This window comes from Alexandromys fortis, unplaced genomic scaffold (assembly GCF_014885135.2).
Source record: "Alexandromys fortis isolate MF-2015 unplaced genomic scaffold, M_Fortis_MF-2015_v1.1 scaffold_27, whole genome shotgun sequence".
Lineage (NCBI taxonomy): Eukaryota > Metazoa > Chordata > Mammalia > Rodentia > Cricetidae > Alexandromys > Alexandromys fortis.
The window spans coordinates 244,323-261,935 of NW_026067952.1; the positions used below are offsets into that span (position 1 = coordinate 244,323).

The window sequence follows — 17,613 nt, forward strand, 5'->3', positions numbered from 1 at the left end:
CTCATCCCACAGATTTCCTCTGTGCTATACTAGAGAGCCCGAAGCCCTTACCAGAATTGGGGCACTCCTGCAGTGCCTTGGCCATGAGCGTGTTGGCAATGTTCTTCAGCCCTGCACGGTACTCCAGTCGCACTGACTCCAACCTAGGAAGACAGCCCAGGGATGTCCCAGCCCCTATCACAGCACAAGCACTACTCCAGCTGGCCTTCTGCCAGATGCCCTTTTAAAGGCTTTTACATTTTTTACTTTATTATTGTTGTCACGCACGTGTATATGTGCCACCACACACATGTGGAAATCAGAGGATCACTTTTGGAAACTGCTCCCACCACTGCCTCAATGGGCTCCATGGATCAAGTTCAGATTGCCAGGCTTACTCAGCAAGTCCTCCTGCACTGAACCTCCTGGAAGGAGGCTGGAATTCCATACTGCAAGCAGCAGCCCCACCTGAGATCCCAGACCCCACAGGTCTGGGGACCCAGATATAAGTGAAGATATCAGAACAAGCCCAGACCTAAGAACTACCCCTGCTCAGCAATGTTCTCTCTCATTCCAGCCTAACCCCTAGCTTGTTGCATTATGAGCGGCGGGGCTGCGTCCCCGGCATCCGGCCGCCCGCATGGCTAGCTTATGCCCCGAAATAATTATATGGAAACTGTATTTTTTTAAACATTGTTTGGCCCGTTATCTGTAGCCTCTTATTGGTTAGCTCTTATATATTGTTCTAACCCATTTTTAATATTCTGTGTAGCCCATGAGCTGGCTTATCAGGGAGGATCTTAACTTGTGTTTGTCTGGAGCCGGGAGAATCATGGCGACTCCTTGATTAAGCTTCTTTCTCCCTTATGTTTACAAAAATACAGTTTCCATATAATTATTTTGGGGCATAACCTAGCCATGCGGGCGGCCGGGTACCGGGGACGCAGCCTCGCCGCTCCTATCGCTACACTAGCTGGACTCTGCAGGCATTACCTGTAACACAACGTGGCCCAAGCTGGCATAACTCACCACCCTTCTGTTTCAGCCTCCCAGGTACCAGGATTACAGGTGCTCACCACCACACTCTGCTCCCTCTGGTGAGTGTCTTCATGTTCCTCAAAGTCTTGCCTATGTTACCTCTTCTATAATCCACTTTCTCAGTTTCATTCCTTACATCTGAGAGTCCTTCACGAGAAGCCCACTCCCCATCCTGACCCAGCTCAACCAAGGCAGGCACTGTGACTCCTCACAGAGGCTGTCACTTACTGCTGTGCCCAGGAGCCTGGGCTGAACGTGGAAGCTGAGCCAACTACCAAGGACTCACCATAGCCCAGGATTCTTTGGGTTTTTTAGACGAGACTTTTCCAAAATGGCCCTAGCACGAGTCAGCTGTCCAATTTTTTCCTCTAGCCGGGAAAGTAACAGCCACAGTGGTGTGGAGTGAGGACATTTCTTCAGCTGTGACCAAAAAATACAGCAAAATAAGAGTTCAGAAAGCATCCATGAAATTGTGAGAACTGAGGTAAGTTTCCAAGAACGCTTTTGAGGCTGTTAGACATGTACTTCATACTCTTGACATGGGTTTACAGACATGGCTCTGTTGTGTGCACATGCGGTGTGTAGCAGTTTACTGTGTGTAGTTGTATTATGTACGTGTACACAAAGAATGTCTGTAGACATGTGTCATGCACACGTGTATACAGGATGCATACTTGCATGTATGTGGCCATGTGCATACACAAGCATACATCAAATGTATGTTATACTACTTTGGATGTACCAAATCCCATACATCCCAAATATAGGGTATGCAGCTTTGTAGAAAAATGAAGGATAAAGGTTCAGTCCCAAGCACAAAGTTCTATCATAAACTGGTCCTTCCACTTTGTTCAAAAGTGTGGGGAATTGACCAGTGCTGAGTTCCCTAAGACACCCCCACCCTGCCCCAGACAGGGTTTCTCTGTGTAGCCCTGGCTGTCCTGGAACTCACTCTGTAGAACAGGCTGGACCAGAATTCACAAAGATCTGTCTGCCTCTGCCTCCTGAGTACTGGAATTAAAAGTGTGTGCCACCATTTCACAGAGGCTCACTCACCCCCTGATTGTAGGCCTCCCGGGCCTTCTCCATCAGTTCTCCCTGCTCCTCAATCTGCCCCTTCATCATCCACAGCTTGGGGAAGTCCTCATAGTGCCTCAGCGCCTCCTCGCATAGCTCCTGCGCAGCAGTGATGTTCCCCAGCACCCACTCCAGCTTCACAGACTTCATGAACACCTGCAGAGCAGACCAGCACCGTCACACCAGAGCTTTCCCACCATTTATCTGGATGCTAACGACCTTTCCATCACACACTTGAATTCATAGACATCTTTCACACACGTCTGTTTGAGACAGAGTCTCTCTATGTTGCCCTGGCTATCCTGGAACTTGCTTTGTACACCAGGTTGGCCTCGAATTTACAGAGCTCCACCTGCCCCTGCCTCCCGAGTGCTGGGATTAAAGGTATATGCCACCACCGCCCGGCTGAAGAAATGCATTGTAAAGCCCAATAACATGTCCTACTCATCTCACTCCTTCCCAATGCAATGGATGAGCCAAGAGGCACCCTGCCAACCATGCCCCACCCACCAGTCACCACTCACTCGGGCAGTGGGTGCACTGCTCCGTGCTTTGGCCAACAGCCTCCGGGCTCTCTCGTATTCATTGTTCTCTGACTCCAGCTTCACAGCCGCCAGCCAAATCTCTTCACTGTTAGGATTGGCCTGGAGAACAAGCACAGCTGCATCACCAGGGCTAGATCACACTTAATCAGGAACAGCAGTGGGAACTAAGCTGGGCCTCGCCCTGATGCAGGACTAGTGCGTTCCTGGTGCAAGCTAGGGAATGTAGACCTCAGTAAGCTTACCTGGGAAATAAAGGAAAAAACACATCTGCTTTTACTCTTGTACGGAGATGAAGCAACACCCCTCTAGACTCCTCCCAAACCCTGAGTAGATCACTCACATCTCTGTGTCAGGGCCTGTATATCTAACTTCATCCCTTCCCCTCAGCTAGCCATACCAGCATGCCCATGTGGTCAGGGTAGATCAAGATACAGATAATGCTGTGTAAAGGCTCCCACAGGCATAGACCAAGCTATACAAACTCATAGTTCAGGGGACATAAAAGTGGTGTCCTCAAAACTTGTACCTAGCCTCCTTAGATATTTCTGCAACATGGCCAAGGTGTCTATGGTTATGTGAAAAGAGAACCACCCTAGAATTCTAGCACACAACTAGAGGAGAAAACTGATTATCCCACACAGCACCACCCCTTGTTCCTGTGTCTCTCCAGGTGACAGCTGGAGCAAAAGACGGACCCGAGGTAGCGCTTCTGGGTCAAATTTTACTGTTGCCCTGGGCTATGATACCAGACTGACCTTTATTATAGCACTGTAACCCACCAAAAAGAATTTAACACATGTTATCATAAAATATTAGGATTTTTTTTTGTGGTAAAAATGCTTTTTTAAATGCTACATGTAGACTAGGGAAATGGCTCAGTGGAAAAAGTGCTCGCTGGGCGCCCAGACAAAAGCCAGGCATGGCAATGCATATCTGTAACTCCAGTCTCACAAAGGCACTAAAGCACCCAGGTAGCTTACTAATGTAAGTCTTGTACCCTGGACTACCTGGCCTTACTAATCTAAGTCTTGTACCCTGGACTACCTGGCCTTACTAATCTAAGTCTTGTACCCTGGACTACCTGGCCTTACTAATGTAAGTCTTGTACTCTGGAATACCTGGCCTATAGTCATAGGAAGTAAAAGGGACTAGAGGTCAGTGTTGCTGGTTGGGGTGTTCCTCATGCTTTGGCCCCATAGACGAGGCACCCGAACAATCCAGGGTCTCTAGACCAGACCATGGTATATCCCAAGGAATATGCACAGGGTAAGTTCTAGGGCCACAGAAGGACCAAAACAGAGCTATATTCATGGCCCCTCCCAGCACAGGCATCCTTCACCTACCTGGAAGGCCAGGGCCAATATGCTCCTTGCTGCAGGCACATCCCCCGCCAGCCACTTCGATTTGGCACCCATGAGCCACAGCACCTCTGCCTTGGGGCAGTGGGCCACAGCCCTCTGCAAGAGTGCTTCCAGAGACTCCCTGCAAAACAGAGGCCACAGTCACTAGGGTCAAGGCCATAAATGAGAGCATACAGCCATCAAGATGCTGAAAAGACAGTTACCACTCCAAAGTTCGATACTATTAATGATTTATGAGATTTTACAATGGGGAGAGTGTGGGGAAATCTTTCTTTCCCATAAAAAAATCGAAAATCAACTACTGAAGTGGGCTCTATAAAGCAGAGCATTGTTTAAACAGCAGAGCCTTTTACAGTCATGTATCCTGGGGGCAGTGATAACATGGCAGTCTGGGGACAGCGAAGGCCCTTTTATCTTGAAGCACAGAGGACACCCTGGATTCGCTGACAAAGATTAAGGTCCCTGACACCCATAACTCCTCCCTCCCCTCAAAAAGAGGTCTTATTGAGAGTGATTTTAGAACACTATTGAGAAAGAATACTTGTCAGCCTTGGATACTGGGTATGAAATCTCTGGATTATCTATGGTCCACCACCTCTTGGTCATAACACCTTCACTGATGACCCCCATGGGCCTCATGTGTTCAGCAGCAAGTGAAAGAACACACAAAACTATCACACAGAAAGTGCCTACAGAAGCAACACTAAGTTTCCCACAGCCCTGGGCCCAAATATTGATGACTTTATCAGTGTGTAAGTTAGCAGCAAAGAAAAAACAGGTTAGTAGGAGGAAACTGACCATTAAAACACTTGAGTAAATAGCAGTGTACATTTTGGGCATGAGTCATGAGGTCTCAACCCACACCTGACATGATAGAATCCCATGCAAATCAGCACTTAAGACTGAACCAAGTGACATTCTACAGGGTGAGTCATCAGGATCATTTCAGAAAGTTCTCAAGCTCCCTAAGGAGTTAACTCTGAAATACCAGCCAGCTGGCAGGGTAGGAAGAGGCCCTGTAGAAACTAACATTAACTAACACCAGAAAAGAAACAAGGGCTCAAAGTCCCAGCTGCAATGTCTGTGAACCAGTAAGGTCCGTGCCCACCCAACACAGGGAAGAGCTGAGGACCCAAGAGAGAATGCTATAGGGTGCTCAGGAACCTGAGTCCAAATACCCCAGGGAGTTACATATTTAAAACAAGAAACTGCAATGCCTAATTTAATCAGCATTTACAGCCAATAAGGCAGACCCAAAGGTTTTTCCAATTAAAGAGTACAATTAAAGAAAATTGTCAGGGACCTCCTTCTGTGTACAAAAACCAGCTAAACCCCAGAAAGCCAGTGCAGCTTAAATGAAAAACAGACCGCATGGGCCCTGACACTGTCCCGCCCACTGCTGAAGACAGTGCCCAAGCACTGACAGCCTGCACTGGACACTCCTAGACCCACGCGGCACTAGTAAAGGACAGGCTTCCTTCATGCCTTCGTTTCTCAACTATCAAAGTGATAATCAAATCACAGAAGGGCTATAAAGAATGAGACTGTTCCAGAGTCCCAAGGGCCACAGAAGTATCTACTCTCACTGTAACTTGTTCATGATCACAGAGGGACAGACCCAAAACTGTCACTGGTTGAGCTTCAGGAAAGCGAGGTTTGAATCCAGTACCATGCAGATAGAAAGTGGAAACTGACTACATACCTGGTACCATGGTTCTTCTCAAAGTATGCAGCTCGTAACCACACACTCTTCTTGCTGGGGAAGACTTGTAGGGCATAGGCATAGATGGCTCGTGCACATTCCAGGGCATTGTGAGCCACACACTAGAAAAGAGACACTATGAGGAAAATGGTTTAGAACTGCATGGGGCAGATGATAAGTAATGACCTCAAGTAACAAATGTGCACTCGTGTGTGTGTGTGTGTGTGTATCATTGCACACTACTTTATAAATAATCTCTTCATTGAGTTTTATTTGCTCTTTTTTAAAATTATTTTTTATTTATAGTGTTCTGCCTATATATAAGTCCAGAAGATGGCACCAGATTTTGTTACAGACAGGAATTAGAACAATCAATGATCTGAACCTCTGAGCCATTTCTCCAGCCCTCCTTGCATGCTGCTTTTTATTAAGACTACTATGTATTTTCCATTAAAAAGTTTAAGCCATTCAAAACCTGTACAAGACAAAACAACATAAAGAGGATGAGAAGCCCACCAATCTAGTAAAATCACAGCAGACACCACTAGGCTCTGCTTCCTTTAAGTTTCCCCACCCTCACCCCATCCTCCAACACCAGGGCCTTGTAATGGTAAACAAATGTTCTACCACCCAGCTACACTCCTTGCCCTTTCTATCTGTTATTTGGAAACCAATCTGCAATCTCAGCTTTCTGAATAGCTCTGGTACCATCAGGTCTGGATCCTCTAGGATTTTTTTGTTTGTTTGTTTTTTGTTTTATATTCAAGTGATTTTAGGGGTTGGGGAGATTACTCAGTGGTTAAGAGCACTTGCTATTCTTACAGAGGATCCAAATTTGGTTCCCAGCACTCAAATCAGGTAATTCACCCAAAACTCCAACTCTAGGGCATATGACACCGTCCTCTGGCCTCTGCAGGTATCTGCAGACACACAGCAAATGTACACACACACACATATATATGTATATGTGTGTATGTGTATATATATACACATATATACACACATGTGCAAAACTAAATATAAGTCTTAAAAAACCCTCAACATTCATATACATAAAGTAACAGGTAGGGGCTGGAGAAATGGCTCAGCAGTTAAGAGTACTAGTTGTCCTTCCAGAAGACCCAAGAGTTTGACTGCCAACACCCGCATGGTGGCCCACAACAGCTGTCTGTTACTCCAGTCCCATGGGATCCAGCACTTCTAAGTCCCCTAGAGCACTAAATACACACACAGTGCACACACGCAAGCAAAATACCAATACACATAAAATAAAACAAAATAGAAAAAAAGTGATAGGTAATGGATCAGCAGGATGGCTCAGGTTAAGGGACATAGCACCAAGCCTGACAGCTGAGTTTAACTTACAGGATTCACATAGAAAGAAATAATCAAGTCCCATGCAAGCTGTCTTCTGACTTTTGCATACATGCTGTAGCATATACACACGCACACATACACATTCAAAATTTTTTTAGTGATAGGTAACATCAAATAACAAAGGCAGTCGCCAAATGCAGTGACAGCTCCAGTGAGAACTAGTTTAGCTGATCTTCATGGTGACCATGAGACCCAACAACAAACTGGGCAGGTTCAGACACCTGTTTTTAGGTTCACAGAAGACTAAGATCTCCTTCTGTGTTCTGCAGACAGTACTCAGGAGGCAGAGGCAGGTATATCTCTGAGTTTGAGGCCAGCCTGAACAGAGGGAGTTCCAGAACAGCCAGGGATACACAGAGAAACCATCTTGGAAAAACAAACAAACAACAACAACAATAAAAAGGAGTATGAACCTGGGGTCAAGTTAATGTAATGGCCACTAGGGACAAACTATTACAACTGTAAATGACAAAATTGCCTGAGTGGAGCTGGGTGTGGTGGTACACACCTTTAATTCCAGTACTTGGAAGGCTGAGGCAGGAGGATCTCTGCAAGTTTGAGGCCAGTCGGGCTTACACAGTGAGTTCCAGGCCAGACAGACCTACACAGTAAAACATTCCAGGTAGAGCTGTACTCACAGCTGCATATACACCACAGGGAAGTTAACTGGTCACCCACATCTCCTCAGATGGTCAGGTATCTTCACAGAGAGAGATGTCAATGAGCCTGGGAGTGTCCAAGACCCACAATGTATGTAGAAACAGGTGTGGGAGGAACACAAGTATGCCCAGATTTTGATCAGACCCAATCCTTCCTATATCACATAGCCTGACTCTGACTCGACCACCAGAGAACTCAAGAAGGGTTATATCCTGACCATGAATATCTAGAGGGGTCAGACTCTAGACAGGAAAAACCTTCTGTGTGGCTGCTGACCAAAACAATAAGGTCAGCTGCAAAGATTTTTAGAACCTCTACTGGTTTAACTGCCTACAGCACCAAGTAACGGTGTGCAGGGCCCAGAGAACAGTATTAGGGGAGGACCCCTGTTTCTAAGCACACTAGAAGCATTACTTCTCACTCTTGCATGAAAAAGAAAACAGCTATAGTTACTGAGTAAATGTGGTTAAGTGACAATAAAAAATGAGAAAAGCTGGGCATGACACTGCCTGCCTGAAACCCCAGCCCTCCAGAAGCACAGAAAGCTGAAGAGGATTCTGAGCTCAGGCTACCCTAGACTACATCAAACAAACTGAAATCATTCCTGGCCTTCCCACATTTTTGTTACCTTCAGAGGTGTCTAACAAAGGCAGTAAAGGAGAGAGACGCAAAGCACGTAATTCTGGGTTTAGAACAAAGAAGTTGTGGAAGTGCTAGGCTCCTTTAGATACAAAGAAATTTTCACAACACAGAGAGCATGTGTTTATGTTTTCTATATGTATACAGTTTACGTATGTATTTTAGTACTGCAAGTTGAATCTAATGCTTTGTGTATGCTAGGCATATGCTCTACCACCGAGTGATACTTCCAGTTACAATATGATGAAACCCTTTGACCTACCTTCAGACTCAAAGAGTAAACTAGCTTGTACCTGAGCTCTGTGTCACAATGTCACACCAGTCTGCAGAGAAAGACGAAGCACTGGCCTACCCAGGTGAATAGGAACGCCCTTCATTACTAAGTCGTTTCAACTCACAGAAGGTTTTTAAGGGCTGGGGATCTAGGTCTGTGGTACAACACTCACCTAACATGCACTAGACTCTGGGTCTAATCCCTGGTAGCAAAAATAGTAAGCAAACTAAAAACTTATGAGCTGAGCGAGAGGCTGAGGAAAGAGGATCACAAGTTTAAAACCACCCTAGGCTACACAGCAAGATCTTTTCTCAGAAAACCAAAAGCAAAGACTGGGGATGGAGCTCCTCCACTGGCAGAATGCTTCACGGCCAGCCATTTACAAGGTCTTGGGTTCAATCTCTAGCACCACATAAACCAGGCATATTAAAAAAAAAAAAAAAGGGCTGGAGAGATGGCTCAGTGGTTAAGAGCATTGCCTGCTCTTCCAAAGGTCCTGAGTTCAATTCCCAGCAACCACATGGTGGCTCACAACCATCTGTAATGGGGTCTGGTGCCCTCTTCTGAACTGCAGGCATATGCACAGACAGAATATTGTATGCATAATAAATAAATAAATATTAAAAAAAAAGAAAAAAAATAAATCAGGCATATTGGTTCACACCTATACTTCTAGTATGTGGGAGGTAAAGTAAGGATCATCCTCAGCTACCCAAGAAGTGTAAGGACCAGACTTGTCTACAACAGATGTTATCTTAAAAGAATAAAAGTGGGGGCTGAAAACTTAGTTTAGCAGTTAGAAGCACTGGCTGCCTTTCCAGAGGACTCTGCACAACCTTCTCTAATTCCAGAGGATCTGATGCCCTCTTCTGGCCTCTGTGAGCACCAGACACACATGTGGTGCACATGAAGCCAAACCACTCATATATTCATATATATATGAATATGTTTTGAAAAGCCAAAAGCCAAATCAAAACAGAAAATCACTTGGCATATACCCTAGAAACAACCATATCAGTGGAAAACAGTGTTCATTATTTTGGCTTGGATGCTCTTTTGTCTGTAAACTTTGCACTTGGGAGACTAAGGAAGGATTCTTGTCAGTCTGAAGTCAGTCTGTGCTATATAGTAAGACTGTCAAAAACTAACAAATAAATAAACAAACAAATTAAAAAACAAAACCAGCCATTATTTACAGATCCTCAAACTAGTAAGTTGATGCCTGGAGGATACCAACATAATTTTAAAATGCTTTCTCAAAAATGCTTGTTAATCACAAAGGAAACAACAGTGAGAATACAAGAAAATCCTAACAGCTGCCACCTGGAACAGCTGATCAGAGTGAACAAGCACCTATACCTCTGTAGAACACATCACCATCAGAACTCTGTACGAAGGAAGACCTGACATCCTACACTACCAAAGACAAACCTCAAACAAGCCACAAGCAAATAAAACAGACAGCCAGGTCAAAATATATTCTGTAAAAGCATTGGCCTCTATACTCAAAATTCAGATTTAGGTAGGAGATGTAGCTTAATGGTAGAGCAGTTACCCAATATACACAGGCCCCTGGTTCCACCCTAGCACCACATAACCAATCAACCAAATAAATAAATAATAAAAAGGAGATTCATGAATCAAAAACAGAATGAAGCCCTGTTAAGGTCTGTTCTCGGGCTGACCTGAGGCTGTGATCCTGCAAGCGTCTAAAGAAAACACAGTTTTGTTTTCATTGTTACTGTTTAATTTTACTAACTAGGACACTAGGGGTCAATTCCAAGGGTAAGAAAGAGCATCTAATGCCAGGGTCTAATGACCCGAGTTTGATCCCCAGGACCCGTGTGACAGAAGGAGAACTGACTTCTACAGGTGTTCTATGGCCTCTACGTCCTATGCAGTGGATGATGCTCACATCCACAACACAAACACAAAACAAACACAAACCTGTTTTGTTTTTGAGACGCCCTGGTTGTGCTGAACTCACTCTATAGAACAAGCCAGTCTTTAATTCACAGAGATTCACGTGCCTCTGCCTCCTGAGTGCTGGGATTAAGGTGCGCACCCTGTTTTAGTATCTTAAACATGTTTATCATCTAGCTTTATGTTTTTCTCTTTGGGAAACTATTCTGAGGAAATAATCTCTAAGAGGCAGCAACTCTATTTAAATGTTCCTGAAATAAAATCAGTAGTGGGAACCACGAAGTGGGAGAAAACCTGATGCCATAAAGGTTGTCTGCCACCTAACTAACAAAGTTGTACTATCTACACATAGCTGCCAACAGGCACATATTTGTAGTAGCTGCTTTCTCCATTTAGTAAGCACTCAAAAACTTAAACAGGGCTTATAAAAGTCTGCTGCCCTTATGACTGCAACCCCACCTAAAGTAAGTGTATCAGAGCTAAATGTAATACATGTGTCTGAAGTCCCAGAAATGAGGAAGTCTCTAAGGTCAACCTGACTCATTTAAGGGGTCACTACTCCTGGCAAGACTACAGACTGGGAAGCAAGCAGGTGAGCTTACGCTGTCAGCATCTTCCATCCAGGTGTGTTTGCGATCTTCCTCCTCGATCCCGATACCAATCACAGCACGCATAACTGCCTGGCACGTGGCCACACTCCCTGCCCTGTCACACTCTTCAGCATCCTGAAAGAGAAGCACAGAAATCTTGTTTGGATTTTCTGTTAGAGTTTAAAGTGACTGTTATTTCTGATGAAAAGACCTGCTGCCTTGGGCATAAAGCCTGGCAACCCTGACCAGTTTATCTGCCGTGCCGTTCTGCTCACTGATGTCGCTGCCCTCATGTCCCTGCACTGACATGCTCAATAAATACGGTTTGACTGAATCAAACTACACTTATTCATCCAGTACATTTTAAGCAAGATTCTGCTGCATAAAGAACTTATAATAAGCTCTGACACTAAAGACCATCTAAAAATAGGTTTTGCAGCATTCCTGGGTATCTGAAATTATTTTTATTTCAAAATAAAAAGGCAAATGTAATGGTACACATTTGTCATATCAGCTACTTGTAAGGTAGAAGAAGCATAAAGACCACAGTTCAAAGCTAACCTGAAATACTAAGACCTTATCTCAAAATTAATGAAAAGTGGGCTGGAGATTATGTAATATTCCAGGGACACAGCACTGACTTGCCTAGAGTACTCAAGGCTCTAAGTTCAATCCCTGAGACTGCGGGAAAAATTAATTTAAGTGTGAGAGCTGGTAAGACAGTAAAGGCATTTGGGGTAAAAGTCTGATACCCTGAAAGTAATCCCCAGGAGGAGAGATCCCAAGGCTGTCATCTGATTTCTTACACTGTAGCGTGTGCACCTACACATACTAAAATGAGGCTGTAGCAAGGCATACACCTTACATTAAAGAAACTTTGAAAGGAGTGGAAGCAAAAGACAAGTTCAAAAGTATCTGTACTCTTAGGACTAGAACTCACAACTTACATTAGCAAAAAGAAGAGGGCACCAGATCTCATTACAGATGGTTGTGAGCTACCATATGGTTGCTGGGAATTGAACTCAGGACCTTTGGAAGAGCAGGCAATGCTCTTAAACACTGAGCCATCTCTCCAGCCCCCAAGTCACTTGCTCTTTAAAGGAGGGCATGGATTGAAAGCTGAGGACTATACACTGACCTCTATAGAAGGTAACTTTACTTCCTCTATCAAAACAATGTATGCACCAGAAATCCCACCTTATGGAATTCACCTTACAATATGCCCATATACGCAAATATACTTTAGAAGCAAATGGAAAAGCTACTAATAAGCTGTCCACAGCAACATGTGCAGGGAGGGACACACAAACCAATGAAATGGTCAAGGTACACTACAGGCTCTGACCTAGGAGGAACAAGATAAGAAATAAGCAAGGAAAGACAGGAACTTTATCCCTCCCTGAAGCATTAAGGAGAGGAAAGGAAAAGAAAAAGAAAAGAAAGGAAAGGAAAAAGGGAAGGGAAGGGACCGGAAGGGGAGAGAGGGGAGAGGGGAGAGAGGGGAGAGGGGAGAGGGGAGAGGGGAGGAAAGGTGATGTGGGATTCCCCTCTGTATGCTGTGGATACTGTTGGTGAATAAAGAAACTGCCTTGTAACCATCACCTTTGCTTAGAAAAAAAAAAGAAAAAGAAACTGCCTTGGCCTGTTGATAGGGCAGAACGTAGATAGGCGGAGAAAACTAAACAGAATGCTAGGAGAAAGGAAGGCAGAGTCAGGGTGAAGCCATGGAGCCACTGCTGGATATAAACTTGCTGACACTTTGCTGGTAGGATACGATCTCATGGTGCTGCACAGATTAATGGAGTTGGGTTAAATTAATACGTAAGAGTTAGCCAATAAGAAGATAGTAGACCAAGCAGTGATTTAATTAATGCAGTTTCTAGGTGGTTACTTTGGGGCTGGGCAGCTGGGAAAGGAACAATCAGCCAGCCTCCTTCCGACAAATTGGTGCCCACGTGGCCAACTAAAATCCACTTACTACCTTAGAGAGCTTGGAAAGAAATACTAGACACTAAAAAATAAAGTTTAGCTACATTTATTCTCCTGAATGGGCTTTACTTGCTGGCGGCATGCTGCGGCTCCTTTAAGAGCAGTTTTCTTGGTTCAGCGGTAGCAGAAAAAAGGCCAAGGTTTTGAAATGCTGGCTTTCTGGGCTGTACTGCCAGAGTGAACTCTTGACTCTGGAGGTCCAGCTGTGGAGCATTTAAATGGGGATTGTGAACAGTGCTACAACTTGCTTAATGGCAACACAGACTGTCTGTGTGCCTGAAAATGGGGCTGTGAGCATGGCTCTCAGAGTCAGCAAACAGCTCCGCCGTGCTGGACTAGGTGGGATAAGCAGGTGGTGCTGGTTTTCCCCTAGCAATGGCGTCATTAGTTCATAAGAAGGGCTTAGCATTTTTTGTTATTTTTGTTTTTTTTTTTTTTTGTTTGTTTGTTTTGTTTTTTCAAGACAGAGTTTCTCTGTGGTTTTGGAGCGTGTCCTGGAACTAGCTCTTGTAGACCAGGCTGGCCTCGAACTCACAGAGATCCGCCTGTCTCTGTCTCGTGAGTGCTGGGATTAAAGGAGTGTGCCACTGCCCGGCAGAAGGGCTTAGCATTTTAAGAAGCACTTCTGGTCAGAAAATAATTACTGATACACAATAAGGACAAATTCAGACATAAAGGACCTCTAAATGGTGCTCGCTTCGGCAGCACATATACTAAAATTGGAACGATACAGAGAAGATTAGCATGGCCCCTGCGCAAGGATGACACGCAAATTCGTGAAGCGTTCCATATTTTTAAATTTCTTATTGACGGCAAAAAAAAAAAAGACCTCTAAATGGGTCACAATATTTTTTAAATTATTTATTTATTATTTATACAGTGCTCTGTCTGCATGCCAGAAGAGGGAACCAGATCAAATTACAGATGGTTGTGAGCCACCATATGGTTGCTGGGAATTGAACTCAAGACCTCTGGAAGAGCAGCCAGTGCTCCCAACCTCTGAGCCATCCCTCCAGCCCCCCACAATATGTTTTAAAAATGTATGTAGGCTTGGGAAAGAGAAGATAAAGAGTATAGAGAGTCATAAAAGGAAGTAAATGGTTTAAAAAAATAAAACAAAGTCTTTAAGGAGACAGAGTACAGACAGTCATAGATTAAAGGAGTAAAGATAATAAAATAAATATTAAAAAGTAATAGAGTAAAAACAAGCCACGTAAAGATGGAATATACAGGGGCAGGAGAGATGGCTCAGAGGTTAAGAGCACTGACTGCTCTTCCAGAGGTCCTGAGTTCAATTCCCAGCCCCCACATGGTGGCTTACAACCATCTGTAATGAGATCTGGTGTCCTCTTCTGGCCTGCAGGCATACATGGAGGCTGAACACTGCACATAATAAATAAATAAATCTTTTAAAAAATATGGAATATACACAGAGTCTTGATTATGTATATTTTGTGTTGTCTTTGAATTTTTTGACTGTGAAGGAGCTAAGTAACCAACATATGTACTTTAAAGGTATCTTGACTTTCAGAATTTTGAGTCTAAGGTTATGTTGCTTTGGAAAAGAGGTTCTGCTTTTGTTTCCACAGAGGATGAGAACCTGTGGAATCCTTCCAGAATAATGTGATTTGATGGACCAAGACTCCCCAAAAGGTTGCTGTGAACACCCCCAAAAATTACTTTACCCAATAAACAGCAGGAAGCAGTTTGGAGAGAGCTACGCCTAAATTCCCTAAATAATTGTTTATAAACGTTTGTTTACATTTAAAGGTAAATATGCTATAGAGATGGATATTTTGCATTGGTATAGATCTTGCTTTATTGATAGAAAATTAAGGTCAATTTTGCTATACTGTGTATATGTATTTCTGATTTTGATTAACGTATTGTGTGTACAGCTCATTTAAAAATGTAATGTATAATTAAGAAATATAGGTTAATAGATAATCATCTATAATAGTCAAACTTGTAGTCATGTTAGGTAAGATTTTCTAGATACACAGAGATGTATTTCAGATGGATAGGCATTCTTCAAACCTTTCAAAGACTACAGAATATGGCATTTAAAATGTTTAAGAACTTAGGACTTTTCATGACAATTAGACTCATCTGCTTCTGGCAGCACCAATTACTTCAAGAGGAAGATGGGCATTGAAGAGGTTCCTTATGGAGTTTGTTAGCCATTTGGGCAAGAAACTGTTCTTGCCTAGACTGCTTGATGGTATGCTATATGAACTGGACTTGCAGGACCCACAGAGAAATGATTGCTGAACTTGCCTAAAGGTGTGATGGTCCTTCAGGGTTCCTGCTTCATGAAAGAGTCTTCCAGATATTCTGCAGGACACAGAAGAAAGCAACCGATGGACTTTGCCATTACAATGCAGAACAGATCTTCAAATTTCCTGATTCATGGAAAAGTCTGATGGATACTATGTGCCTGTAGGCTGCAGATGTGTGCCCAATGGTACAGAAGACCTTTGGGTGACAGCCCAGGCAGTGAGATGTCTCTGTTCATTCTAGAGTTTTGGAAGTTGCTTACAATGCACTTCCTGTAAACTTAGGTAATATTATACCCTTCTGGAGTCTTTGATAAAGTTGAAGAATAGATATATAGTTTTCCTTAGTTATGATAAAAGATAAAGTGGATATAAATATTGTAATTATGTTTCTTGCTTGATACCTACTTTGTTATATGTAATTTTACTATGTTAAAGTTAAAACCTTCCTTTATATTTAGACAGAAAAGGGGAGGCAATGTGGGATTTCACTCTGTATGCTGTGATTACCACTGATTAATAAAGAAACTGCTTTGGGCCTATAGCAGAGCTATAAGGGAACAGAGCTAGGCAGGGAAAACTAAACTGAATCCTGGGAAAAAGAAGGCAGAGTCAGGAGAAGCCATGTAGGCCCGCCAGAGACAGACTCTGGATGGAACCTTGCCAGTAAGCCACAGCCACTTGGCAATACACAGATTAATAGAAATGGGTTAAATTAAGATGTAAGAGCTAGCCAATAAGACACCAGAGCTAATAGGCCAAGCAGTGATTTAATTAATACACTTTCTGTTTCTGTGTGGTTATTTCGAGTCTGGACAGCTGGGAACAAACAAGCAGACTCCAACAACAATCAATGGCTAGGCAGGAAGAGGTTAGGTGGGGCTGCAAATATCAGTTAAAGATACTCTACAGTCGCTTACGCTGTGGGACATTTGTTTAATGATACAGTGATGTGCTGCATTCTTTTATGCTCCATTTGTTTAACTCTGTGAAGCTGTGTTACTTTTACCTGTTGAAAACTTCTGAGTGGTCTAATAAAGAGCTAAACAGCCAATAGCAAGGCAGAAGAAAGAACAGGTGGGGCTGGCAGACAGACAGAATAAATAGGAGAAATCTGGGGAGAAAGGATCAAGGATCAAGAAGGGCCCAGCCATCCAGCTACACAGCAAGCTACGGAGTAAGAAGTAAAGAAAGGTAGGCAGAATAAAGATAAAAGCCCAGAGGCCAAAGGTAGACGGAATAATTTATGTTAAGAAAAGCTGGCTATGGGCTGGAAAGAGGGCTTTTCAAGAACATTGGTTGCTCTTCAAGAGATCCTGAGTTCAATTCCCTACAACCACATGGTGACTCAAAAAACAGTGTAAAGAGATGTGGTGCCCTCTTCTGGCCTGCAAGCATACATGCAGGCAGAATACCTTATACATAATAAATAAATCAATCTTTAAAAAGAAAAAAGAAAAGCTGGCTAGAAATAAGCCGTTAAGGCAAGGCACTCATATCTATGTGTATTTATTTGGGAGCTGGGTGGTGGGCCACCAACGAACCAAGAACCGAAAGAGTAAAAACAACTAACAACAAGGTGAGACCTGCAGATAGGGAGAGAGCTCACTGGGATGAAGCAGGGCAACGTCACCAGCCAAGCACAGAGGAAGCAGGATGTGTACAAGATGAGGTAACAATCCATGAGCCACGTGGCAGCAAGTAAATTAAGAGAAATGGGTTAATTTAAGCCAGGAAGAACTAGTTAAAAACAAGCCTAAGCTATCAGCCATGCATCTATAATTAATAAGAAGTCTCTGTGTGATTATCTAGGAGCTGGCTGGTGGGAAGAAAAAGTCCGCCTACAAATTACACCAAATGAAAAAAGATTAAAGCAGAGGATAGGGTTGTAGATCAACGGTAGAATGTTTGCCCAGTATACACAGGAACCTGGCTTGCTCTCCAACACTAGAAAAAGAATGAGTGAATGCAGGCCTCACATTTCCTAAAGATGCGTACAGACCAACAGAACAGAACTAAGAGTTCCCAAATACATCTTCAACATTTATTATCAATTGATTCTCCATAAGGGTGTTAAGACCACTCAACCGGGCAAGGATAATCATTAGCTCTCAGGGTTTGGATCAGTGGTTAAGAGCATGTACTGCACTTCCAGAGCCAAATTCAATTTCCAGCAACTATAT

The 17,613-nt window shown here is 43.5% G+C and overlaps 1 protein-coding gene and 1 non-coding gene across 2 annotated transcripts in view; one reads left to right on the plus strand and one right to left on the minus strand.

Moving 5' to 3' along the window:
• Positions 1–17,613, minus strand: part of Prpf6 (pre-mRNA processing factor 6) — a 54,974-nt gene that overhangs the window by 3,972 nt on the left and 33,389 nt on the right. Inside the window, exons 12-18 of the mRNA XM_050151077.1 lie at positions 11,178–11,300; positions 5,703–5,824; positions 3,983–4,121; positions 2,619–2,738; positions 2,074–2,250; positions 1,304–1,437; positions 52–143 (exon numbers count right to left, since the gene is read on the minus strand). Of these exons, the coding sequence (XP_050007034.1) occupies positions 52–143; positions 1,304–1,437; positions 2,074–2,250; positions 2,619–2,738; positions 3,983–4,121; positions 5,703–5,824; positions 11,178–11,300 (907 nt within the window). The remainder of the gene's footprint in view (positions 1–51; positions 144–1,303; positions 1,438–2,073; positions 2,251–2,618; positions 2,739–3,982; positions 4,122–5,702; positions 5,825–11,177; positions 11,301–17,613) is intronic.
• Positions 13,844–13,950, plus strand: LOC126507153 (U6 spliceosomal RNA). Its single transcript, XR_007593438.1, has one exon. It is a non-coding gene; the product is annotated as a U6 spliceosomal RNA (small nuclear RNA).